The 27,790-nt window shown below is 35.0% G+C and overlaps 1 protein-coding gene across 2 annotated transcripts in view; it reads right to left on the reverse strand.

The window, feature by feature from the left end:
* LOC145680660 (xylosyltransferase Oxt-like) overlaps positions 1 to 27,790 on the reverse strand; it is a 91,034-nt gene that overhangs the window by 35,371 nt on the left and 27,873 nt on the right. For both annotated transcript variants that reach the window (XM_081751441.1, XM_081751442.1), the window contains exons 7-12: positions 23,656 to 23,953; positions 20,243 to 20,419; positions 17,825 to 17,930; positions 15,613 to 15,815; positions 13,554 to 13,679; positions 10,003 to 10,200 (exon numbers count right to left, since the gene is read on the reverse strand). In XM_081751441.1, the coding sequence (XP_081607567.1) occupies positions 10,003 to 10,200; positions 13,554 to 13,679; positions 15,613 to 15,815; positions 17,825 to 17,930; positions 20,243 to 20,419; positions 23,656 to 23,953 (1,108 nt within the window). The remainder of the gene's footprint in view (positions 1 to 10,002; positions 10,201 to 13,553; positions 13,680 to 15,612; positions 15,816 to 17,824; positions 17,931 to 20,242; positions 20,420 to 23,655; positions 23,954 to 27,790) is intronic.

Raw genomic sequence — 27,790 nt, forward strand, 5'->3', positions numbered from 1 at the left:
GTGCCCCTATTTTCTTATGATAATGGAGCAACATCAAAAATTCAATGCCCAACGGGAATAGAACCCGGTACAATAAATAAAAAAGGCACGTTCACCACTTCGATATACGAACGCACTCACATGTTATCATTTTTTTTTTTTTTTTTAATATCTCTCATAATAAGTCTTTCAAATGTCAGTTTGAAATACCTTCAAATAATGCTGAAAATACTACACATGTTAATATGAGTTTTTACTCAGAATATTCGATACTAACACTATTTACTATTTCATCTGTGATACTCTGGTATATACAATGACAGAACGGTAAGAAATTAACTTTGACGCACAAAATGATATTGAGTTCGACATTTAAAATTTGTGCAAAGCTATCATTCATATAACATGCCTATATACATAAGTTACAGTTCGCAATTAACAGATATTGTAATTACTATGAAAAGACATATCTGATGCATTCTAGTTTTGAGTAAGATTTCGGTTAACTGTTTTAAATCTTCGTGCTTGTACATGTTACGTTCTCCTCCTACATACTGGCAAGTTCCCATAAATTTTATGCTTTTACACTCTATCCTGTTTGAAAATTCCCAATTTGAAGAAGACGGGTAGATGTCATCGAATCAGTTATCATACTCGAAAGTGGTGCATTTGCTAACCCTTTTCATAGTTAATACCTATATACATGTTAAGTTTAAATATTCTCAATCAGAAAAATGAAAGATGGGTAAGACATAATACACTTAAGAAACAGTAAATTATTGTTTTGTAGAAGCAAGACACTTTCTCGCAAATTGCAACAACTAAATGTGACTACCATACTTAAATGTCAAAAAATAACAACAATAAGTGAGCAGTCCCCACAGAAACGAAACCTCTTGATTAGATCCTACAGATCTAACAAAATATTTAGCTCGAAAAGACAAACGAATTGGTGAATGGAGGATATTTCATAATGCGGAGTTCTGTAATACCTACAAGCCAAAGGGTATCATGCGAATAGTAAATTCTATACGTTTTACTGTTAAAAATCTATGTCGCTCACTTCGAACCATGAGCGGCATGCAAGAGTTCTCTACTCCAGAAGTCCGGTGCAAAGGGACGTTTGGGTACACCAAGAAGAAAGTTGAAGGATAATAAAAAGCAGACTTTTAGGAAAGTGGCAAGAAATGCAGACTGAATTGACGTGTCACAGCACACAGCCGCTGATTCATTTATATTGAGTCGAATTTGAATGTCCCACTTTTCCTAGGAAATGCGGTGTTTCCAACATCGGTTCTGTTCGATCTGCAGCCCAGCTCTACTGATTATTGCCCGCCATAAGAGTTTCCATTGCAGGAAACTGCATTGTATTGCATCCCACCCTTCTTTACAGACTTTTCACCAACGGGAGACGATTCGACTCGACAATGGACAGGTGTCGCTTGAAGGATCCAAAATAGTTCATTGGGGTGGTATCTGGACTCTTCACAGGATGTCAGAGAAGGGAATTGCCGAAATTCCATGTTCCTGTTCCATACAGTGATATATTCTAGCGATGTTTGGTTGGATGCCTTGTCTTGACCCAGTTCAATTTGGTTCACGTCTTGTCCGTACAATGCTGGGATTTACTGGTGTACATTTCAGTCCAGACAAGAGTCTGGTAGTACGCAGCGTTGATTTTGACGTTTCGTTCTACCTTTTGGAGACGCAGTTTGCCCCCGTACGAGAAACCGGCCACAATTATAAACCATTTTGGGAAACTCTGCGCACTAGCGGAAGAACGTGCTTCGGCCCTTGACGTCAACAGGTCTGTATGTAATGGCACGAACTTTACTACAGTCTGTGAGGTAAACCCACGCCTCATCAAGGGTAATAACAAACTTCCACCCGCGAGATGGAGTTTATTCAGCCTCCTGCAGTTCCTTTTTCGCTCAGCCACATGGCACGATTTGAGGGCGTGCATAATGCTCTTGCGAACGATCAGGAGAGTAAATTCTATAAATGGCGCGGTTGATTGTTGCCTGCGATGTGCAGCATTAGCTGGCCATTGCACACTGTGTGTGAGTATTTTCGGAGGTCACCATACGCCGAAATACACGCAATAGTGAGGGGTCCTCTTCACAGGAGTCGGTTTTAAAATGCTCATGTCGGTGTGCTAGATCCAGAATTCTGCGCCACATATTTCCGTATAATATAATTCACAATGGCACGACCTGTACGAACATTCTGTGAACTTAGTGTCGGAAAGTGCCAGAATAAATCTTTCCCAGAATCTGTTCAGTTTCGGCGGCATCAGATTACGCTCTACCACACTGCTATAGTGCGTGACTAATGAGATACTGCTGCTTGACTGGTGGCAATCTCACGGCGATGGATTGCGCATGCGCGGTACAATTGCACATTGACTTCGGCTCAATATAAATGAATCAACGTCTGTATGCTGTGGCACAACAATCAAATCTGCACTTCTTGCCACTTCCCTAAAAGCTTGCTTTTCATTATCCTTCAAATTTCTTCTTGGTTCACCCAAACGTCTCTTTTCAGCGGACTCCTGAACTAGAACTCTTAGATCCCGCGCATGCTTCACAAGTGAACGACATACATTTTTAATAGTAAAACGTCTAGAATTTACTATTCTCGTGATATCTGGTGACTTGTAGTTATTACAGAACTCCACATTAAGTAATATCCTCCATTCACCAGTTTGTTCGCGCTAAATATATTTTCTCAAAACTTCGTTATTGAAAACCTGTCTTTTTTGGTTCTTTGCGCGTCACCAGCAACTTTTACATCCAAACAATACAATGGGCTGAATAGTACAAATATGGAAGTTTGCTTTTAATTTCTTCGATATTAATCACGAAGATATAATATTTTGTTCATGACTTCGTTCTTATTCATTATTTGTATGCTTAAATATTTGAACTTATTTTCTCTACATTTTTTATTATTAATTAGTTTCTGTGACTAAGACTGGCTTGACTATGAATTCGCAATTCTTTAAAGTTGTCTTATATTCTGCTCAACTTTGTGATTGCTGGAGCTACTACCTTCACCTGAGCTTACACTGAGCTTGGTTCAGAAATTTAGATAAAAATTAAGTTAAAAACAGGGAAGATCGAATAATTTGTTTCCTGAATATAGTTTCTTAAACTTACACATACACATGAAACACTTCTTGTCAAACGATCATTACTTTATGTGGATGCACTACTAATATATTGCATATGCAAGCTTCTTATAATGTACTTTCTCTTATCTTCATTTATTTCCAGATCGATTTTCTTACACGTCATGAGGAACCATGATGAAAGAAAGACGTTCTTCCCTGCCAAGAAGTGATCCAGAAGCCGCAAAATGTGGAAGCCGATGGGAGAGACGTTAGATGAGTAAGGAAGTGTTTCATACTGCAATTCATGGGTAGTCTGCACCATCCTTTGAGCGATACGTAGTCATGCATTGTCGTGTAACATGCGAACATTATGTCTATTGACCGTTGTTGCATACTTGTGGGCAAATTTGCTGTCCATTAAATGGGGTTCAGCACTATACCGATCTGCTGCGATGGTTTCGTCTCGACCGAGAAACACATGGATCCTCCCCACTATAGACAACCATACCAGCAAATAACACCTGCGGGGGGTGGTGTGGTTTTCAAAACCGTTCTGGATGTAGATCTTGATTTACTCTCTATCCTTACCGTTTACGGTTATCGTTGCAGATCTATTTTTCATCAGAAGCGACACTCAATGCCGAAAATCTTCTCGGTTATTCCGTACACTTTGATCATTAGAAGCGACAATCCAATGCCGAAAACCTTCTCGGTTATTCTATACACTGTAATCACCAGAAGTGATAAATCTAACGCCGAAAACCTTCTGTTATTCTGTACATTGTACTAATCAGAAGCTACAATCCAATACCGAAAATCATTTCGGTTATTCCGTACACCCTGATCATCAGAAACGACAATCCAATGCCGAAAATCTTCTCGGTTATTACGTATACTCTGATCATTAAAAGCGACAATCCAGTGCCGAAAACCTTATCGGTTATTCCGTACACTCTGATCATCAGAAGCGACAATCCAATGTCGAAAATTTTCTCGGTTATTCCGTACACCCTGATCATCAGAAGTGACAATTCAATGCCGAAAACCTTCTCAGTTATTCCGTACACTCTGAGAACTGCATACATTTCTAGACGGCGATCCTTGTTGACTGGTGTCAAGTCATATGTCACATATATGAGTCCAACTTTTTCACCTTACCAATTGTGCAGAACCACCGAACGATAGTGTATGCGTAAATCGTCCTTAATTGTAAGAGCACTTTTCCGTAGATCTGCCTCCAAGGTGTTCCTAAGAAGACTATCAGATCATATTATTTATTTGCAGCCGTGGAGCTCGTTTTTTTAATGTCACCAAAACGAAATTTCACAAACTAACAGCATATAGTGCGTTTATTCACTATTCGTGGTCCAAATGCATTGTAAATGTTTTTCGTGTTAGATGTACAGAAATATCCCAGCTTGAACTCCTAAAGGAAAACCAATCGCAACTGTGTTCTCCGTAGTCACTTTCATACGATCTATTCAAATACACACTTCTCCCTGACTGACTGGTGATCACAGTCTGTTTTCCACATATTTACAGTTTTTAACGTCGTATATAACCTCGGTACGCCTATTCCGTTACAAAGGAATACTTTCCAACCAGATGTAAGAGTGGAAATTTCAATTGTACCAACCCCATATCTAAAACAGCTAAATTTTCACGTTAAAAACTGCTGGTTAATAAAAATACATAAATAAATAAGTCCAATTAATTAAAATAAATAAATAAATAAATCCCTGAAGATGACCGTCACATTTTGATCTGAAGATGGCCGTCACATTTTGATGTTCAAATTTTCGGAAGAAGTTATTTATATTTCTAACGTAACAGCATAACAATGAAGTACTATTTACACTTCTACAGTTTTATATATACATTCTGAAGTATATGCAATTGTCCTTACTTCAGCAACAAAATGAAGTTATCTGGATGTCATGAGTTTGACCTTAGTTGGAAGATTTAACGTTTTTCCAGAATCGAGAAACTATGGAATGTGGTTTTCCAATTTCAATAGAACTTGAAGCACATGTACTCCCATTGGGATTCGAGTTATTTGATGTTATTTTCCCATATCTGTACGTAATAACATACGGTAAATATAGTATTTTTCCTGATAAACAAGTTTATTTAACTCTATGAATTCTTGTCATGCGACAGAAATGACACTATATCAATCACCAACAACCCCAATTTACAACTGAGGTCTACTTAATGAATACGTTTTTAAGTCATAATTTTATAAAGAGATTCAAAGAAATACCATGACCAGCTAAATTATGTTCAATATACTACGGATTGCCTTTTAATATATTTTGTGAACGTATCTTTTTCTCGAGGTACTTAAATGACTTTAAACTAATAAAGATTTTTACTACTTGGAATGGATTGAACGAAACGTACAAACATGTCTTTGACGGATGTGTTCAACAAAGCACACGGCATCACTTTGTCAATGCACACTATAAATGCAGAGAGTACTCACAAAATATTAAGACTAAGTAGCATCAACTTAAACCAATTAGGAAATAATTATGGTTTTGCATCTCTCTCTCTTTTGGAATTATCATTAATTGATGGCCATACTTAACTTTTCCTCTTTTTACGTCTTTCTTGTAAGTCTTACAAATATGCCTATGATGTCAGTACACGTTTCACAAAGACGGCGGTGCTCAAATTCTTTACAGCATGATTATACGAGGGACGTTCATTAAAGTGATTTGTAGACTTCTATCAAGAATATGTACTGTGGAAAGCTATTTGATCAGCACATATTCGGCGTGTAGTAGTTCGGCTGAATACCACTCGAGAACCAGAAAACCAACATGAAGCAACCTGAGAAACCAGCTGAAGTTCACAGTAGGTTGTTTTTTTAAAGAAAGAAAAAATATCCAAAAGAAATCCATGCTGAATTTGTGGCGGTGTACGGAAGGAATGCTTTCTCATATGACATAATGGTGTGGAAGTACTCAATGTGGTGAAACAAGTCATCAAGAAAAATAACGTAACGGGAGGCCTCCTCTCTCAGATGAATCAGGAATTGTAAAAAAAAAAAAAAAAAAAAAAAAAAAAAGTAATACGAGTCTCTCGTAGTCGCAGAGGGAGGTGAACATTAATCAGTCAGTATTTAACAGCACACGTAATGAGCTGCACATGATAAAGGCTGATGCCTTCCGAACTGCAGCACAAACAGGAGGTAGTAGCGGAAATGCTTCAGCTCTGCAGTGCCGATCGAAAGGATTTTTTCCAAATACCGACCATTGTGAACTGGATATGCTACTATGACCTAGAAAGGAAGGCATGAAAAAAAAGAAATCTTTACGTTTTACGTCGCACGATTATGCCGGTTAGGCTAAAGGAGACGGTGATGATGAGAGATGAGTGAAATGGTGGAATGAAGAAAGTGAGGGGAAACGGAAGAACCCCGAGAAAATCCACGAGCACGGTGTTTGTTCACCAGGAAGACATAAAGTAAATAGTGGAAACACCATCCACACAAAGGCCAAGGTAGTGACATCGGAGGCAAAAGTAATGCAGAGTGTCTTCTTGGAACTTCTATGGTGTGCTCATACGTGATTACGTTCACAATGAGTAGATCATCACTGAGTGGTACTACCGAGACTTCCTACCCACGCTGTAGGATGCAATCAAAAACGAATGGTGTGACATGCTTACGAAAGGAGTGAGGCTTTTCCGCGGCAATGCTCCCGGCTATTCCGAGCCGTGAGATTCCTTGGTAGCAGTAACTTTTTTACATTTTGCTTTTCTACATGAGGAAATTCTACAAATTATTAATTTAAATTCTAAGAATACGTTACTTTGTACAGAATATTCTTGGATAAGGAATAGCTAGTTACTTTTTTTTTTTTTTTTTTTTTTGCAAAATTTACTCTTAGAATGGATTATTATTAATTCAATGAAAGTAGGACAATACTTACAGAAGTTCTATATATATATAAACTATTTCAGAGAAGGAATGACTAGCAAAACAGAGAAATTACGAATTACAGAATACAAATATTCCAAATTAATTCACAACTAACTTTTTTAATACAATCAGGCTAGGCCTAGCTCAAAGGAAATATTCAGAAATCCTTGAACTTAAAGAAGCAATCCTCGTAGCCACCCACGTTACTTTTGTACTTACGTTAAGATGGGAGTTTTTAAGCACAATTTCTTTGTTTCCTATTGACGACTTAAAGTTCTCTTCGTACACTTTTTTTTTTTTTTTTAAATGTACCAAAAGTAGATACATAATATTACAAGTAAATTGCTTTCGATAACTTTCAGAAAAATCCCGGTTTCTAGTTAAATTCCAGGTTTTCCAGGTTAGTAGATACTCTACTTTGCATATTCCACACATCGGATTCAGCAACCTCTTTTTCTTTCGAGAATTAAAGAATCCTTTGTGCTGGAAAAGTTTCAATGACGATGATGTCATCACTTCTATGGAGAATGAACTGGACAGCCACACACAAGACTTCTACAACAATGGTATCCATCAGTTAATGTACCAATGGGACAAGAGTACAATCTGGGTGGAGGTTATGTAAAGAAAAACTTTGTTATTTACCAAAATTTTTGTGCGTTACCGTATTATTTCTTGACAATAATTATTACTTTATTAACGTCACACGTATAAATGTTTTATATTTACCTAGCCTGTAATAAACACAAGACTAGCCCAGAATCGAATGTGAGGCAACGCGCATCAAAAATGATCATGTTAATACAGGGGTACTTATTTACTTCACGTTCAAAGATTGTGTAATCGTTATCTACATTTCTATATTGTTTATATATTAAAACCTAATTTAAAAGCTTAATAACATTTTTGACAGACCAAGAAATAACAAACCTGAATCTCTGAACCCTACATAAGAGTATTTTAGTTTCGAAACTGATTTAATCTGGCATTTTGGTTCATGCCGTAAGTGCGTTAATTCTCAGTACGCTATCGAAAAATCGTATTTCAATTGGTCATTTTATTTAGAAATTATTACCAAAAGACATTTTAAGAATAGGAAAGCCTTTTGGCGGCTATTGTACAAATGTATTCCCACATTTAAGCACTGACGGAATGCTAATAATTGAAGGGATTAGAGGATAAATATGTCATGTTACATTTTTGAAAAGATGAGTTTTATGGAGGATGAAAGAGTTATGTGCTATTCTCGATACACAACACCTCATTTAAATGATTCCTTGTCTGGATGAAGAAAGAAAAAATTGTGATCCATTAATAAATTCTATCATAAATACTTTGACCTCAATTTTCTCGAAATATAACATTTATTACATACTACATTCATCATCTATTCTTCTCAACTAGCACAGTGATCATTTCCATTTAAACAGTTAAGGACAAAACACAAACCTGCCACTTAAAACGAAGAAAAAGCTATATCCTGTAGCAGCCATAACAACCGAGTACGCAAGAAACTCTCTATTTTCAAATATTCATACCTCGTAAACTTATGTATATATGAAAGTGAAGCTTCTGTTGTTTTACTACATATTATGAAGCTACAGTATTCATAGTTTTTTTTTTTTTTTTTAAATATTTGTTTCAGTATTTTTTTCAGGTATGAGAAAAGACTAGTTGACTAACCATTGAGGGGAAAAATTTAAAACTACTCAGAGATATGTTGTCAAGGTGCAACAGTGTTGAAATCAACATTCTAGACATTCTCTTCTGACTGCAAAAATAATCAAAAAGTACTAATGATACCATTAATGTAGCGGAAATTTAGAGAACTTGCAGCCCTTTTGTGTCATGCTCTCAAAAAACTTAAAGACATACTTGATCAAAGTACTTCGAAATCTGTCAAGCGAACCCGACGAGAAAGTTATTACAGTCGTCATGCTCTAACTGATCTTCATGAAGTTACAGTATCGGCCATGGAAGTCTCATACTGTCCAGTAGTCTCCTAAATGTAAGGATTCTGATAGGTATGTGGTATTTCGCGAAACAAGGCTTGTATAGAAGAGTATAACGATCAGTTGAACACTATTGATCTGATGATGCTATCCTAGACATGACAGAATATAAAACAAGTCAAAAGTGAGAGTCTGGGGCGATATAACTTCCTTGGATTCTTGCATCCTGTCCGCTGCGAGGTATTATGAAGGCTGAACGTTATCTATAAGTATTACAAACATTTGTGAGGACAGGAACTCTATATGGGAAGAGATAAGCGGGCTGATAGTTATGTAAGAAAGCAGTCCATTCCGCCAAGTCTGTTATGAATTTGTTAAATGAACACTTTTCAAAACGACAGGTACGCTATCGAGAGTCCACAAAATGAAATCTTTAAGTTTTACGTCCCACGATTATGCCGGCTAGGCTAAAGGAGACGATGATAAGAAACGAATGAAATGATGGAATGAAGAAAGTGGGAGGAAACGGAAGAACCCCGAGAAAACCCACGCACACGGTATTTGGAGGGTCCACAAAGTAACCTGAACTACGATCAGACCTCACCCTCTGTGATTACTTATCGGGCTGGGCACAAGAAAATGTACCAGGTTAAATCTTAAAACTCTTGGTGAACTTAAGATCACTGAGTCATATTTGGTGGATCTCCCGATTTCCTAAGGAAGACCATACAGAATGTTTATGGTCGTATAGAGAAATGTATTAAGAGACAAGTAAAAATGTACATTTAGAAGTAATGGCATATAATAAACATACTGTTTCTTCAAGTGTTTTGATGAATACATCATTACAAAATATTATGTACTTCATTTACTAGATTTAAGCTTCATGATGGTCACGCATCTCCTGATTTACTATTTCTACATACATTAACAGCATTCAGTAGATACCTTTTCCGAGTTGTTTCTCATTACAAGAAGAAAAATGTATTCATTATATCATTAATTAAAGCTTGAAAACACAACTAACTTACCACTGCCGTATTTTCAATAAGAACATCAGAAACTCCAGCTATAATTTGTGCTGGATCTATCCACAGGAACGTAACATTGGCAGCATCGCCAGCAATAAACTGATACATTAGGGAAGGCTCTGAGAACGGACCTAAGGTTCTGAAGAAATTTCGTGACACATATTCCTTTTGGTCGAATTCGGAACTCACCAATAACAACTGAAAGTAAAATACATTACGCATTTATAATACATTCAAGTTCCAAATAACACCTACAGTCGTGTGATATTTAGATAAAAAAAATTATTATTTAACAACATCTATTACAAAGAATTAAATATTCTGCGTAAGTGTATAAACGAATACTGTAGCTCTATGTGCATGGTAATAACACTTTAAATTCGAAGATAGTAATACTATCAAAGAATTTAAATATGCTAGGCAACACTGTTTAACTCAAACTATTAAGAACAGAATGTTGCCGATCCAGTAGTAGTTTAAATGCCCTCCTTAGAAATACTACTTCTCTAATACGAACAACAAAATTACATTCACAGTTAATTGTGTATCTACAATCAAAATAATATGTACTTACATAATAATGAATAGAAGTGCAATGAAAACACACATAAAAGCACTTAGCTTTCAAAACAGAATTTATTTTCATCAGAATATAGAAGGTTGTTAAGAAAGAAAATAATATACTGAATAGAAGATTAGTTATGTATCATACTGTAGTTGCCATAATGAATAATGTGAAAGGATGTTACGAAAAACAGAACACTGTCTATAGATCACTAATATGAAATAGTGAAAAATGTGCAAATGACGAGATAGAAAGAAATAGCAGAATGGAGGAGTGGCACAGGAAGTGGAAATAATGTGGGGAAAGAAATTAAAGAAACAACAAATGAAATGAAAACTAATTAAATAAACAAGTAATGAAACTATTATTATCATTATTAATTAACCCTTAACGAGTTTTCGTAACCATTTGGCTACACATTTTTTGATCTTGCCTATTGCGTTGGAAGACTATTATTTTTAGGTATTTTTCCTTGTGGTTATTTGTGCACATACTTTCCGCGATCCAGAGAAGCTATTACCTCCTGGTGACAACTCTGGTAAATTTTACGCGGAAGGTAGTCTGTGGATATATTGTTTTGCAAGCAGTGCCGGAAACAGACAGAAAAGATAGGGAACCGTTAAGGGTTAAAGGGAAAATAAGGTGTAGGTCGGAAAGGGAAAGATGATAAAGGCGATATAGTTTAAGCTCACAGTTGCCAAACACATGGAAATATTTCTGTGTATTACTGTCTTTCTTAGATAAGAAAGGGAGTTTGGATGACAAATGTTTAAGATAGAAACACGAAAAGTTGGGTCGAAGATTGAGCTGTAGGTATGAATGTGCGAAAAAAAGATTCTGGGTATCTGAACAAGAGTAAATATAACAGTTGATACGTATGGAGGTTTAGGCTTTTCTAATACAAAAAGAATGCAGGACAGATAATAAGCCAGTTTAGAACGTAAAAAAGCTTGGAGAAATCTTAATTTCCTGATGGAGAAACCAATGTATATTGAAAATTCTGGGATTTATATATGTCTAGCTGGTGTCGAAAGTGGAATAGGTTTCATGTCTGAACTCTGTTGACAATAATTCGACGATACGACGCGAGATTTTAAAGGTTTGTTCTCGTATGAAAGTATGCACCCTGGAAGGTATGCGATTTAAACGACTTAAGTGTAGAAAATGTTTTATCAGTTTCTACAGATGAAGTACGAAAGTATAGCAAAGGAGAGGTTCATTATAATGGATTTGCGTAAAGAAAATACAATGAAACAAGTTCAAGGTCACTCCTTCACTATATAGTACGAGGCGCAAATTATAGTCACAATCAACTCTACTAAGGACCTAAATCGACGTCATTCGTCCAGAACTACTCGTTATACAATACATTTGATCTAAAGCATGGCTTCTCAACTCGTCGTGGTTCAAATAAAAAAAAATATATTGTCTGATGTGCGACCAACACATAAGTCAGACAGAGTATACGAAGAAAATGCGATAACTCTGAATTACTGTTACTTACGATTAGCTAAACGGAACTTTCAGAAAGTAAGTGTTCGTGGTTTTTCCACATTATTTTTTTTTCAAGTATAACACTAGCAATATCAATACGCTGAATGATCTACTATATGACATGACCCCATGTTGTCGGATGCAACAATTAAAACCTTAATGTGTAAAAATACAAGGTGTTCCAAAATGAATGTCAGGGTTTTAAGGCTCTGTAGTATTTATTTATTACAATTAACTTGCAATTTTAAATAACACATCAAATGAAAGAGCAACTCAAACAGTTTTGTACGCACGCATGCGGATGCACTGTTTCCTCTGTCCGACGTCAAGAAACGCTATTTGTGTTTTACATTTTGCAAAGACTGAATCTGTAGTTACAGTGCAACCATCTATGTGAAGAATTTTAAGGAGACGCTTACGACTACGCCCTTATTATTTGCAATTGCTGCGAGTTCTACAGACTACGGTTTACGTGCAAACTTTGCAAATGAAATGTTACTGCATGACGACGAAGATTTTCTGGATCGTGTTCTCTTCAGTGATGAATCGACATATCACTTAAGGGGCGAAGTGAACACTTATGATGTTCGCATCTGGGGATCAGAAAATCCCCACGAGATGGTACAGGTGCAACGAGACTCCTAAATTGAATGTGTTTTGTGCCATATCCCGATGGAAAATTTATGGCTCTTTCTCGTCTATAGACTCGATGTGTGCTGTGACAAATAGTGGTCACATTGAACACATGTAGCAAAAACTGTTTCAGTTGCTCTTTCATTTGATGCAATATTTATAATTGTACGTTAAATGTAATAAACACTACAAAGCAGTGCCGGACTGGCCACGTTGGCTACTTGGCAATCGCCAAGGGCCCCAGGCCAGAGGGGCCCCGCAGAGATCACGAGACGCAGGACCTGTTGGCCTTGATCGAATTTTCGAAGTCCCAAATGCTTTCTTGAGTCTTCCTACCAAAAAAGGTTGTGGACGCATAAGTTCATCTTTCCGAAAGAAGTCTTCTCGTCCAACCTCCTTGTTCATATCAGTACGGCACCGTGAGCCAGTAAAACTTCGTACTTAGCTTAGCAACCCCCCCCCCCCCCCAGTTTATGTTTATGTTTACAGAAAAAGATTGATTCCAGAATATAGACAAAGAAAAGTAATTGATTTGATTGCCTCATCAAGTAGAGAACTGCGTTAAAAAAAAAAAAAAAATAAAATAAAATAAAATAAAATAAAATAAAAAAAAAATGGGGGGCTTTAAGGACCCGCGCCAAGGGCCCTCAACTTGGCCAGTCCGGCACTGCTACAAAGCCTTAAAACGCCGAAATTCATTTTGAAATACTCTGTATCTTACTCTTTCTACGAAGTTAATGAAATAGTTCATGGTACACATTCAAAACTCAATAAAATGAAGCGGCTCTTAGATTAAAAGTGCAAATTTTATACCTTTAGTGAGTTTTGATGTGTCAAGATATTTCCTCAATAAACTCACCTTCAGTCTTTCAGCTAACCCCGTCAACTCAATGGTAGTAAAGTGATGTTTCGGCACAACCCATGTTTCAAGTTTGATCTTTTCTGGCATATTATTTACAGTTACTTCATGTAACACCAATGAACCCTGTAAAAGAAAGAATTTTTCGTATATATTTACACCAATACTAAATGTAATAAGGCATTAACACCTCTAAGTTTTACTTTCAAATTCAACTTACAATAAATGTATATGAATGTTTTAACATAAATTCTATTAAGCAACATTAATTACCATACCGATAATTTTAATTGATATTTACTTCTTTATCAGTTTTTAGTATGCCTTTTGAACAAAGGTTACATTAGATGTGGATCTATGGTTTAATTTGGGATCCGAACAAACATTAAAATCCCACCGGAAATGGAACCCGGATCTTTAACACCAAAAGCAAGAACGTTCACAATAGTTACGAGGGAGATCGTTATTTTATGTTTGTTTGCATTTATTCAGTACCTTAATTGTATTACTTTGAGCTTAGGTGTACACAAAAGACGCACACAAATGGATTATATGAACTACAAATGTAGTATATACAGGATGTTCAATTTAAAAGAGACTCATAGTGGGATTTTTTAATTTACTTTACTACAGAATAAGCCAAAAACAAAGAACCGATTAATTCACCGTCCTGAAACGACACACCAGATGCCGATTTTCTCTGGGTCGAGGTCTCTTTAAATTCATGAAGATTTTTATTGTTCCACGTTCTGTAATTTTGACTATTAACATATCCACTGAGATAGAATCAAGCTTCATTCGATAAAAGAACGAGGAAAAAAAAAAGGTGAATTTTTCCTCGAATAAATTTTTTTAAACTGGTTACGGTACTCAGTACTATAGCACCATTATAACTGTTCGCCATAATCATGTAGTGATTGATAGCTCTTGAAACACCTGCATCCGATACGAACAGAATTTAAGCATTTTTCTTAGGCCATTGTGGGTAGAACCAAGAGTAATTTCCATTTTCTGGTTTAATTTTCGCCAAGACTTGCGTGAAGACGGTGCAATCGCCTCCTGAACTTCAGATGCTATGTCTCTTGTTAATACAGACCGCTTTCGTGTCGTGTTTCTTATCAAATACAGAACACAAGTCACGAAACTTCTTTATAAGCACGTACGTTGCATTTTTCACTGGAGTTGTCTTTCAATACCTTTCACTAAAGTTTGCACAACACTGAATGTAAAGATTCAATCTTTAGACAAAGCTGCACTAAAGATCACGTTCTTCAACATTTACCCACATCGTCTTGTTAGCAATTCAAAAAACTTTGGAACAACATCAGGGTATCTACTAAAATTCCAAAATGAAATTTCATGACATTTTCTTTCCCAAACTATAAAATTTAGTAACATTCTCAAGAGCGAATTTGGTTGCGAATTCAGAAGAATTTTCATGCATGCAATAGAACAAGGGTGCTTTGCTTACGATTTGGTAGCGTTTAATGCCGACCACATTTTTGGTGGTGAATTTTGACGTTTTACGAACAAAATTTTCTAGTCTATATTTATATTTGTAGATAAAAAAAATCGTGACTCAAAAGCTAAATTTCGTGACTTTCATGACCGTTTTTTGATTTCATGACTTTCGTGACCAATAGACACCGTGAACACATTTGTTCAAAACAAATCACGCTCGACTGACTCATCAAAAATGTATGCATCTGGAGGCTTTTGCAGTGTCTCCAAACTGACACAGACAGGAGAATTACATATCAGTATTAGAACAATGTGCACCAAAATTTCAAACTAACATTAACATCTACATAGAAAACCTTCTCTTAAATTGAACACTGAATACTTATAAACAAAACTAGTATTTCAACTTTTTAACAGGGATCATCTTCCTTTTCTACGTAACTACTACTACTTTATGAAATACTCTTGAAAATAAACAGAATTGATTTTATAGATGGATATCATAGTTGCTCCAAATTTATTATTATTATTATTTTGTTTCATAATTTTACGATTATTTTATGCTATCTTTGAATCACTGAACATAACTGTACAATACCTTATAATTATCACTTTGGTGATATGAGGTAACTTCCAGCACCTCGCCTGACTGTATGGCACACTTGTTGTCGATATCTATCAACGCCTTAATGCTCAGCCTTGAAACGCTTGCCGCAATGGTAACTAAAGCTTCATCTGGAGGAGGGCTTAAATCGAGATGATGGTAAGTGTTTTGCCAATAACTATGTAGATTTGGAAAGTCTGAAAAATAATGCATATAATTACCATTTCACAATTTCAAACAGAGAGGGTATTAAATGTTAATTTGTTAACTTTTTTTTTTTTTTGGTCTATTTACAATATTTTTTACTTATATACAGTACACACTTCGAAAGAAGGCTGGAATATCTTGAGTAAAATAATGAAATATCATTATCCAAACTCTATTATATCGAACGAAAGTACAATCCAGAAGTGTACAGTCCGCAGCAGAAAACCTGCAACATGAGCATGTAAGTTTACTGTGAAACGACGAAGTCTTTTGCTCCAAAATAATTGTGCAGGGGAGGATGCCGAAGTTTCTCCTGGCGTGATTCGTACCACTTAGATGTTATGTTGATTCCCTGGGCTGTTAGGCATATTTTCACAATAAACTTACATGCTCATGTTGCAGATTTTTTGTGCGGACTGTACAATGTACGAATGAGAAAACACATTTGATCTATTATCATAAAGAAGTAACAGTAAGTGGTATGTCTCCGGTACGAGAAAATTTTCATATTTACAATGTTTTAATATCGCTTCAATGATCCCTTTAGAATTGTGCAGTTTTCTGATACGTTGTGGAATCTCTGTCATTAATCTACTAACAATGACTCCTGCATGCACTTCATCTGGCAAATGCAAATGAATTCCTGAAGCTTTCAATGAAGGTTGTGGACGATAAAAGCAGCCGTCCCTGACTGAACTTCATGTCTTATGAATTTGAAGACGAACTTAACGACATAAAACGATAAGAATATGTACATATTTTGCAGTGTTCTCCATCGCTTATGCCAGCACTGGCGATGTCTATCGTATATGTTATCTAATATCACAATATACAATATAATATTACAAAGTATTTATAGGTTTATATGGCAATGGATTGACTGAAAGAACAAGTGATATCTAAAAAATTATCAATTTTGTTTTTAACTTCAGTATATGCAATTTAGAATATTAATTTCTATTTAGCAATATATCTTATCGTATAATTTTAAAGAATAAACGATAATTAGTCGCAGAAACGTTTCTATACATTACTTTTACATTATTATAGTAATCTTGATTTGAATCACATTTAGGGTAAATGCCACTTATTTTGTATAGAAGCTATATGCAGCAATCGAAGTGTTTTCTCAAGCTGTAGTACAGCAGATTCAATATAGGGTATCGACCCAATATACTGCAACTATACATAATTACATTAAAAAAAATTGTAGTAATTACAAATAATTTAATCTTCATTGCAAAATAATATAACTAAATAATTATCTAGTATAGGTCCTTCCGGATAAAAAAGGAAAACATGCTTTAGGAATTTCGGAAACTTTTTTGCCTGCGCGTCCTTCAAGATTCTAACGGTCTTTATGTCATTGAAACGCAGGAAACAATACACCTGTTCTACGTCTTTCTTATTCTCCGTTGATATGTCTACTACCCTGATTCTGACTGAATCACTTTGGATTTATTAACAGCATCCTATGACATATTATAATAATAAAACTTGTAACCGACATTCAATTTCCAGCAATATGTGATGATAAAAATCCGCCCTTCATTTCAAAACTGAAGAAAAACTTTTTAAGATCATGTAAGGGTCAAATCAGAATTATTCGTACATTATCAGATTTTAAAAGTATTTCTTTAAATTCGAGGAGGAGTCAAACCATACAGGACAAAATTAGTTAAAGTAAATTAGAAATCCTCCCGTTAATCACTGCATATACACGTAGGTAAACGTAAGTCAAATATGTGAAATAAATAAATTAATACACATATCATCTACTACACATTTCTTATACAAAATATGAAGGTCATGCTAATTTTAAAATATTTCGAAAAATGCTTCTTCGATCTATTTCTTTGGTAAAGTAATATCCGCCTTGCTGGTATTTCCATTAAGATAGAATATGTCCTGTATGCTTTATATGTTTTACATACATATATTCATGAATGAAAATGTAAAAATAAACCAAGAAGTTACGAAAGGAATATAAAAGTCTTACTTGATGGATAGGGACCATACAACCACTCTTCCACCTTTTCAATAATTGCTTGATTTACAACTGGTTCAAATTTTCGTGCAAAATACAACAATCTATCTTCTGTAGCCTGAAACAGAAATTTTTAGTATTACCATCGTACGTAGTGAAACAGTGAATTTTACATAATAAGGCACCATTCAATATATTCTAATATATAATTAGTATATGAATACGATTGGTCGATTAAAACACTTGCAGCTTTAGATTATCTACAGTCTACACAGTGTTCACTATAGGAGTGATCCCACTCAAGACAAACCCACGTGGTCAGGACCGAAATGCAACATAGAAGGGATGCATTCAGATAAAATAGCTCCAATTTTAGAATTCATAACAAATGGAAATGGTAGAAAGTATTATCTTCTTACATCATTAGGAGGAGGAAAATTAAAGACAAATTTCAACAGTCTTGTATTACGTCATTCTGACGTCTCATCACCAATCACTGATCTTTCACTTTCGCGCTGCCAGGTGTAAAGATGTATCTGTAGATCTAAACATTTTTCAAACCAATGTGGAAAACAAGAATTTTTGGTATAATCTACAGACTGTTCGACTTCCAAACTGTGCTATGCATTAAGTGTCGGAAATTTTATAGAATGGTTATGTCAATCTGTCTACCCGTTTATTCACAGAAGTCTCAGCAAAATCGGTAACAGATATTGAGAAGAGGTTTTTCTGGAATCGGTTCAGCGTCGTAAGAATATGTTCCATTTTCTTCGTTAACCTTCTATTAAAATTGGAAAAGGTAGAAATCAACCGTTTCCAGGTTTAAATGTTGACTCCCATAGAGCAAAAACGGTAATAGATGGCGACAATCGGCTTTTTGGAATTGATGTAACGTCTCAAAGAAAAGACACTATCTCCATAACACTACTAAACCTGGAGGTTTACTAGCATTTACGGTTTCAAACCATTAGAAGTGTTATATGAACTCGAATCACTGCGAAACTCACATTAAGTTACTTGTAGAAGCAACATACAGTTACTAACCTAACGTATTCTAACCCACTCTACTCTACTATACCGTAGCACACGTTGGTATAGTTCTCATGACATATCAGTTTACATACATATTATTTATCTGTACACAATTGTGAATATGCGAAGAAACTAATAGTGCAGAATGTCTTAGAGAATCATTTAAAGAAAGAATATCTGAAAGAAGAGAATCATTTAAACCGAAGCACAGGTAGGTGTGTTTTCTGCAATAATAATCATTTTTGTGGCATTTCAATTTGCCCGCAGATTAACAATTTGCCTCCATCCATTAAAATACGGGTGAAAACAATGGCTTTATTGTCCATTGGATACAGTAGCAAAGAAATCAACTAACTAACACTTGACATTGGACGAAATTAACTGCAAGAAATGCATGTCGAGGTGACTCAACATCAGAATGGAAAGAACAAGATTAAATGTCGAGTCCTACCTCTTTTCCATGACCCAACTCAACAAAATATCAGGAAGGTCTAAACTATCAGACTGATAAAAACATCGATTATTGAGCATGTCATTAACATTTGTGGACCCTCTGAATGCTAGAACAATTTATTTAATTCGCTCTATTTTGACATTAGCTGGAAATTATACAAATCACCTCTAGAAATAGCTAGAAGTTATACAAATTATCATTTCATTACATAATTACTCAGATATTTTAATAAATATACGGATTTCTACAGACAGTTTGGCTTTGCGACCTGGCAACACTGCTTCAGAAGGGATACAATTGTACACAGTTTACATTAGGTTCGCTCTTACATTGAACAATGTGTAAATTGAACTAGTTCACGGAAATGATGGTTATGAGATAAAAATTATCACAATTTATTTAATATGAGTATTGGATACAGTAATAATGATTATCAAAAATAAATTAAATGTTATAAAGCAACATCGAATAGTTTAAGTTCCTGCCCTTTTTTTAAAGCACAATATCACGACGAAGCTTTAACAGACCATATGCTTTTTAAAATAATAAGCCAATCCAATCCTATAATCACGTATTAACAGAAAAATATAATTCCACGACAACAAGTTTTTCACGATTTCTAGGTGCATTTTGATATTCGTATCCATAAAAAATGATACGAATATCTATCTAGACATGGTGCAAGTAATAAATATAAATAAGTAAATTTAACAAAACAATTACACGAATACATACAGTATATCTACGATACTACAATTTATTAATGTTACTAATATAAGTTTTTTGCTTAGTCATTTCCAAGTATTCATTGGTTGTAAAAAGACTATACGAGACTCGTACTACAATTCTTGATATTAGATCATTATCACTTTCAAAAAGACTATCGTTTCATGTATTCGATTAAAGTGCTTCAAAATCAGAATTAACATATTCGGTGGTATTACCTGCAATCGCGGCCAGTCTTCCGATTTGAAATCATTTGGACTACATCCACACCAATCCACAACATGTTTATATTGGCACTTGCAGCCTAATCGTCTCTTCCAATTTGTTACATGTAAATTATTATCAACGTAAGTATGACAAAACTTAGAGTTTCTCAGCACAGTATGGAAGAATGACTATAGAGAAAGAACAACAAAACACAATTATACACATCGCAACATTATAATGTTGAAACTAATTAAAGAAAATAAATAAAATAGTACAGAAATAGAAATATCTAAGTTTAATATTGTGTGGGCTGGATTAAGTTCTAATCTATGAACTACTTTACCAACAGTGGTAAAAAGAAACAGAAGCTTCCCAGCATACATGGCACTAATTTTAAACAATAAATAATATTTACATCCATTTTGAAAAATAGTTCCTTTAAAAAGAAAGAAAAAAACTATATTACACGTGCACTCATTTAACAGAAAGGTATTATTTTCGAAGAAGAAAATTAAAATTACTATACAAGGTGTCCGTACAGTTACTATGTATTATGAATGCACGTTTCCAAGTATAGACCTATAAAACAATCGAAACACAGTCGGTAAACCGAGCTAACAAGCTCACGCGTACAAAGCTATGGAATACAGTCTCTGTTGTACCTGATAACCATTTATACATTAATTCCCACGGAAAATACATATAAAGTACCACATACAAGCCGATCCAAACTCGGCCATCAAATATAGCGATCTTCATTCATTAGATAATGGGTTACTAGCCCACCAAATTTCATTCAGACCCGGCCAGTAGCTACAGAAAAATGAAGTATTACACACACACCTGGAGTGCAACTATAAGCTCCTGTATGCTTACGCCGAGAAACAAAAAATTGCATCTAAATATCTTAACAAACATCTTCGCTACACTAACATACAAATGTGTCAGTAGGCATGTTCGTACGTCCGGCGAGATCCATTTTAAATATTTTTTATACAAAATACTTCAAAATGGTGCTACCTTCGGTACACAAAAACTTTTCGGACACCCTATATATTCTCTTATGTTGTCTTTATACCATACGGTGAGTCAAAAATCCCTTACCACCCCTTATAAAATGAAAGCGAGTATAGAAAGCCGGAATTGGTAATTGTAGGCACACGTTAGGCCGAGGGGGAATTTTTATGGTGCATGTCAGGTGAACGGCCGCCATCTTGCTGTCTTCCATTTTGAATCACGCTCAAAAATTTTAAATAGGAAGGGGATATATAAAATACGACTAAAATTTTAAGAGAAATCCGATGTCTAAATATCTTAACAAACATCTTCGCTACACTAACATACAAATGTGTCAGTAGGCATGTTCGTACGTCCGGCGAGATCCATTTTTAATATTTTTTATACAAAATACTTCAAAATGGTGCTACCTTCGGTACACAAAAACTTTTCGGACACCCTATATATTCTCTTATGTTGTCTTTATACCATACGGTGAGTCAAAAATCCCTTACCACCCCTTATAAAATGAAAGCGAGTATAGAAAGCCGGAATTGGTAATTGTAGGCACACGTTAGGCCGAGGGGGAATTTTTATGGTGCATGTCAGGTGAACGGCCGCCATCTTGCTGTCTTCCATTTTGAATCACGCTCAAAAATTTTAAATAGGAAGGGGATATATAAAATACGACTAAAATTTTAAGAGAAATCCGATTATGTAAGCAATATTACATAACTGTAATTACTTTTAAGTTATAAGCACATAATCAAATTTATCTTTCATTTTTAGGTACTGGACCCATGCCATTAGCCAAAACTTACCGCACTGAGACCGTCAAGTGTGGAGTGATGGAAGTGCCCGTGCTGTAGTTCTGATTTCAATAAAAGGCATTCTCAATATGCACGTAGCATAGTTACAGTTACTGACCAAGTTCGAAGAGACAGTCGAGGAGTCCACGATCAGGTAGGCCCAGAATTGCCACTAACGAAGGTACAGCTATGGCAGTGCTCGCACCGTTTCTTACGTCTCCACAGCGCAACACATGCCGATTATCACTGGAATGCCACACCAGTCAAACCTCCATTTGAAGGGTATTACAGACGTGAAAGTGGCATCCTTACAAGCTGCAGATAAGGCAACATCTTTCTGAGGATGACCTAGTTTGGAGAGTGGGTGGGCAGCGGAACAATTGTGGCAGGACCCCAGCTTTGCAATGCAAATTCTACACACCGATGAAGCAAATTTTTACGTTACAGGAGAGGTAAACAAACAAAATCTACGCTACTGACTCCAGAAAACCCCAAGTCGACAGATCCGTGTAAAATGGTTCGTGCATGGAAAATAATGGTATAGGCAGGGATCTGAGGAAACACATATCACTGGCCCATTTGTTATCTCTAGCACCTTCACTGCAGAGTGTTACGTGGACATGTTAGAACAACTCATTCTTCCCTCAGTGTCGGCCCAGGATGACAGCTTTCTCGTATTTTACCATGATGGGACGCCATCTCATTATGGACTGTAGATTCGTCAGTATCTGGATGAACAATTTCCTGGTCGACGTGGATCAGTGAAATGGCGTGCCACATCACTTGATTTATCATCATTGGGCTTTTACCTGTGGGTTTACTTAAAGGCAATGGTATATGGTGAAAAGATTAAGGATCTGGATCGTCTGAGCAACGGATACAGGATGCATGTTCACAAATCACAACTGAGACAATGTTTCGTGTTCATACAGCTTGGATTTTGTAAGAGGTAATCTGAGTTTCATGTGCTTATAACTTCAAACTTATTATAATTATGTGAAAAATGATTACACCATTGAGTTACTCTTATAATTCTAGGCCTGTTTCACGTATTATATGACCTCCTTCTCATTTAAACCTTTTGAGCGAGATTCAAAATGGCGGACAGAAAGATAGTGGTCATTCACCTAACACGCACCATTAAGATTCCCCCTCGGCCTAACATGCCCCTAAAATTACCAATTCCAGTAATCTACACTCGCATTTATTTTATAAGGGGTGGTAAGGGACTTTTGATTCACTTTGTATATTATCTTTTATCTCTTGTATTATGAAGAACAACAAGGAGAATGTTTTGGTTGAGAAAATTAACTTTTTCACAGTACCTTATAACATACAAGATGAAATGATTATTTAATGACTAATTACTTAATTATGATCAGCACATTCATAAAAAGATTAATACTCTAAAAATACAGGGAAACCTATCTGCGTTGGCCTCTTTTAGTATCATGGAAAGTGTCGAACATGTTTTAATGACCAACTCACGGAGTAATGATAATGACTTTATCTATATTGCCACCGATATACGACCAAATTAAATAGACGAGGTGGCCAATTTAACAGGTTTTCTGTAATTTATTTTCGCACCACAAAATCGCACACTTCTTTAAACATACCTCAGCTGGAAGAAGAGTATATTTAAAAACAGTTTTTAATCCACTGACTAATTTATCTTTGGTATTCACTATGTAATCAACAAATGACCTAGACAATGAAACCCAATCACTTCCACCATCCATCTGCACACCCCAAGGCAAAATTCTATCTCCAACTCTCCACATGTGAGTATCACACTCGTAGAACGTCTTATCCAGTCCCTGCTTCTGAATGAATCGTTGAACTTCTCTGCCATGAGACTTCACAAAGTTTCTTCCTTTGTTTGCAGTTAGAAAAAGAACTAACTGATCGTTAGTCCTGTAAGAAGGAGAAGGAGTAATTAAGTAGAATATAAAAAGAGATAATGTCTGGTACATGTTTGACAAAGGAGCAACTCACTAACCTGATTCATCCAACTATAATGTTTCTAGAAGTTCAATGTTGAAATAACTTCAGCAGGTGGCTACTGTTTTCGTCGGTCAATCAGCAGCAGCAAGCACCTTCCTGATATTATTGCAACATTGAACTTCACAGAAGCAATATAGGTGCTGATCAATCAAGTCAGTGAGTTACTACTTTATCTTAAGTAGTACATTTAATTAACAACTAGTCAACTAACACCATTTTGAATAATCTAAAAATACATTGACTACGAATTTAATAAATAAAATTTCCAATCCATCGCTTAGCTGTTTCCATGCAGTGTCTGAACGAAATAGTGTATCTTACACAAGCTGAAACACAAAACATGAAATCCTAACGTTAGATATACCGCTCTTTCCACCGTTCATAAAACGGTCTACGGTTCATTCCGTTTGGCCTAAGGGTTCAAATTCTCTTCATATACAGATACAATATATTTCGTCGGTATCCAGAATAGATGTTCAAGTCATATCACACGCAATGGATTAACTAATTTGTAGAGATGGCCCAGTAAATTCCCCTAACTACCACGAGACGACGTTAGCAGTTGAGGCTGGACCTAGAGGGGCCGAGATGTCTACACTTGACGTCGTCAATTAATTAATTTTAGGTCCATTGGAACATGACAGGCAGTCATCATTGGCAAGAAGGACACATCGTACAGCAATTCTGTCCCGTAACGAACACATCAAAGTAATTACGCGGAAGTAAAATGTCGTTCTGGACTTCCATGAATAAATATTAGAAAGACTATGTAAGCATCTCAAAACTAAATACTGTTAGCGTAACATATTTAAATAATTTAAGAACACTTCACTACCATATTTCAACAATAGGAAACTGAATACAAAATATCATCCCAGTGTTTGTCCGAAATTGTTTTATTTTCGAACTTTGCTGAAAAAAAAAGTTAAGGAAATGCTGATACAAAGGAAATAAATAGTAACAATATCCTCTCTTCTTAGAAAGTTTATCATACAGCTTAGAAATCATATCAGATGAAAATGGAATATTATTGAAGAAAATGTAGAGTAACAGCGAGGCATAGAGCTAATATTATTTGCTTCAACTATGTTAAAAAAAACTTTGATTTTGGTTGGTATTTGTAAAATATAATAATAATAATAATAATGTTTTATTTTTGGTGGTACGCAACGGTACGACGGGTACCGTACCGGTACCTTTCTAGTGAGAACAATATCTAGTGTTCTGTCTTAAAATGAGGTTGACAAGAAACTTCGGAAATACCAAATAGTAAATATATAGTTTTACTGAAAATCATACTTTTATTGTTTTCCTTTTCCTCTTTTTCTTTCTAGAGAAAAAGCTGCGAATCTTCGTTCTTTCTTCAAGTCAGCTAATTGAATTCAGGGACTATAAATATTTGGGTTCTCCTGTCTCTCGCTCGCTGGCACGTCCTCGCACTTCCCTTCGCACTCGCACTTTCATTCCTCTTTCGCACAGTAATATAAACTATGAAAGCTCTGAACCGGCCAGATTTTTTTTTTCTTTCTCAAAAGACTGACTTCCTATAACGAAGTAATCCCAACAAATTTGTCTGTCGCTGAAGTTCGACTAAACTGAAAGCCAGTACAAAAATTCTCTTGGGACTCCATCTCTGTACTTTCTCTGCAGAGAAGCCTTTGTTCAGTTCCTATTTTAACGGATCGAATTAATTGCTTTTATTCATTATTAGGAAGAGGATTAAGTGAAAACATCATCTAGATTTTTTTTGTAAAGTTTATGTATTAATTTAGTAGATGTCTGTAGCATGATTAGTATTCTGAAGAATATTATGTAAACAAGATATTGTATTTGTGTTGTTATTGAAATTCAGTATTTATGGAGCTCTTGATGCCGTTCAAAATAAACAATAATGATAATATTGATTATTATTACATTTATTGTATTATAAAATTAAGATGTGAGACATTTTTAAAGCATCTTTATATCTATTATAAGAGATTTTAGTTACAAGACTGCAGTGATACGCTACTGGACACCATTTGTTCATAATACCCTGAAAGGTATGCAACTTTTTAACCATTAAGAACCTGTGGTCCAACGTACCGGCACCTTTATTTTCATAAATAAAACACTGATGATGATAATAATAATAATAACAATATTGGGACATTTATAGACCTGTATATCATTCGCTATGAACAAAGGAATATGTCAAAAAGAAATTTAAATATCAGTTAAATTTACTTTTTATGTGTTCTTTAAGACAATTAACGAAAGAATATGTTTACTAATTCATATTTCGGAATCATTCTCTTGTATTTGTTTAGAATGAGCTCATGTATTGGAGATAATTGATGTACAACGATGTGAGTTTGGATATAAAATAAATATATTAATACTAATAGCAAATATATTATTGAAATATATTATAATCATTGAAATATATTAATAGCATTTATTTCTTATTGAGGAACAGACTATTGTGCTTTCCACTCGAAAGGGAAATCATCTATGGCGCGGCATAATTGTCCGAAACATTTATAGTTTAAAAATATATATAAGACTTTTCAATTTTCTATTCATATAAAATACGGCGCTTTGCAAATCGCTTTCATTTAGTAACTTGCGATGCTTATAGCAACCTTTAAATAAAACCATATTACTTCATATTACAGTATTGTAAAATTATTATGTGCAATTATTGTATAATCAGTTTTACTCTTCATTTTATTTGGCTGCACGCACCGAATTGACGACATTCGGTTCGAGAAATACACCTGACAACTTTCGCTATTCAATAAATAAACCATAGCTTTATCATTGTATATCATTTATGCAATATAAAATCATTTAAACATACCACAAATTGTAATATTTGCCATTACTGTAAAATATACAAACAAATTGCTGTTCATAAACATATCGTTGTACTATCAAATGTCATTAGATAATCTTAATGAGCATGTATATATACAAATGTTGATACTAATTCGATTCCTGAAGAAATTTTTAGTACTGCGAATTTTGCTAGCGACTCTTTAATTTAAAATTTCCCTAATGTATCAGATGGCATAGTATTGGAGGAGAGACCGAAAGTTTCCAAAAATACTGCTTACAGCCACTGCATTTTTACACAAATTCCAGTGATTAGAACCAAACTTCTGCACAAAAGTGCCAAGAGCAAAAATAATGATGCACTTACTAGAAGTGTTTTTTTCGCACTACAAATTTGGATTTAATTTTCCAGATTTTAGATTCTCAGTTTGTACCAGTAGCAAAATACACTTCTAGTATTTCATAGTATTTTTTCAAATTGATATTCACTTGCATTGTTGTATTATTTTCTTATTATCAAAACTTAAAGAAAGCAAATTTACCTAGAAACGTACAACAAAAATTGAACTTTAAACAATAGATATAATTATTATTAAAATCTAATTAAAAAATAAATAAAAAAGACTTAATAATAAATATATCATTTTGTATTACACATGACTCTATTACTCAATGATGTTATTTGGATTACATAAGAACTAGTATAGTGGATTAGTTTCACTAATTCAATGTGGAATGGAAGCTATTGAGTAATGAATATTTAAAGTGCATTTGGTGTATATGTTGAATGGATTTAGTTGCTAAGCCTAACACGGAATCTAGTAATGTCTCTTTGTTGAAAGTATAGATGCGCTCAATTGTGGATTATAAATAAGAACAATTTCTGGCGCAGCTCCAGTTTAGGCGTTCCTTTTTAAACTTATTCAAACT

This window comes from Thermobia domestica, chromosome 3 (assembly GCF_964235325.1).
Source record: "Thermobia domestica chromosome 3, izTheDome1.hap1.1, whole genome shotgun sequence".
Taxonomy (NCBI): Eukaryota; Metazoa; Arthropoda; class Insecta; order Zygentoma; family Lepismatidae; genus Thermobia; species Thermobia domestica.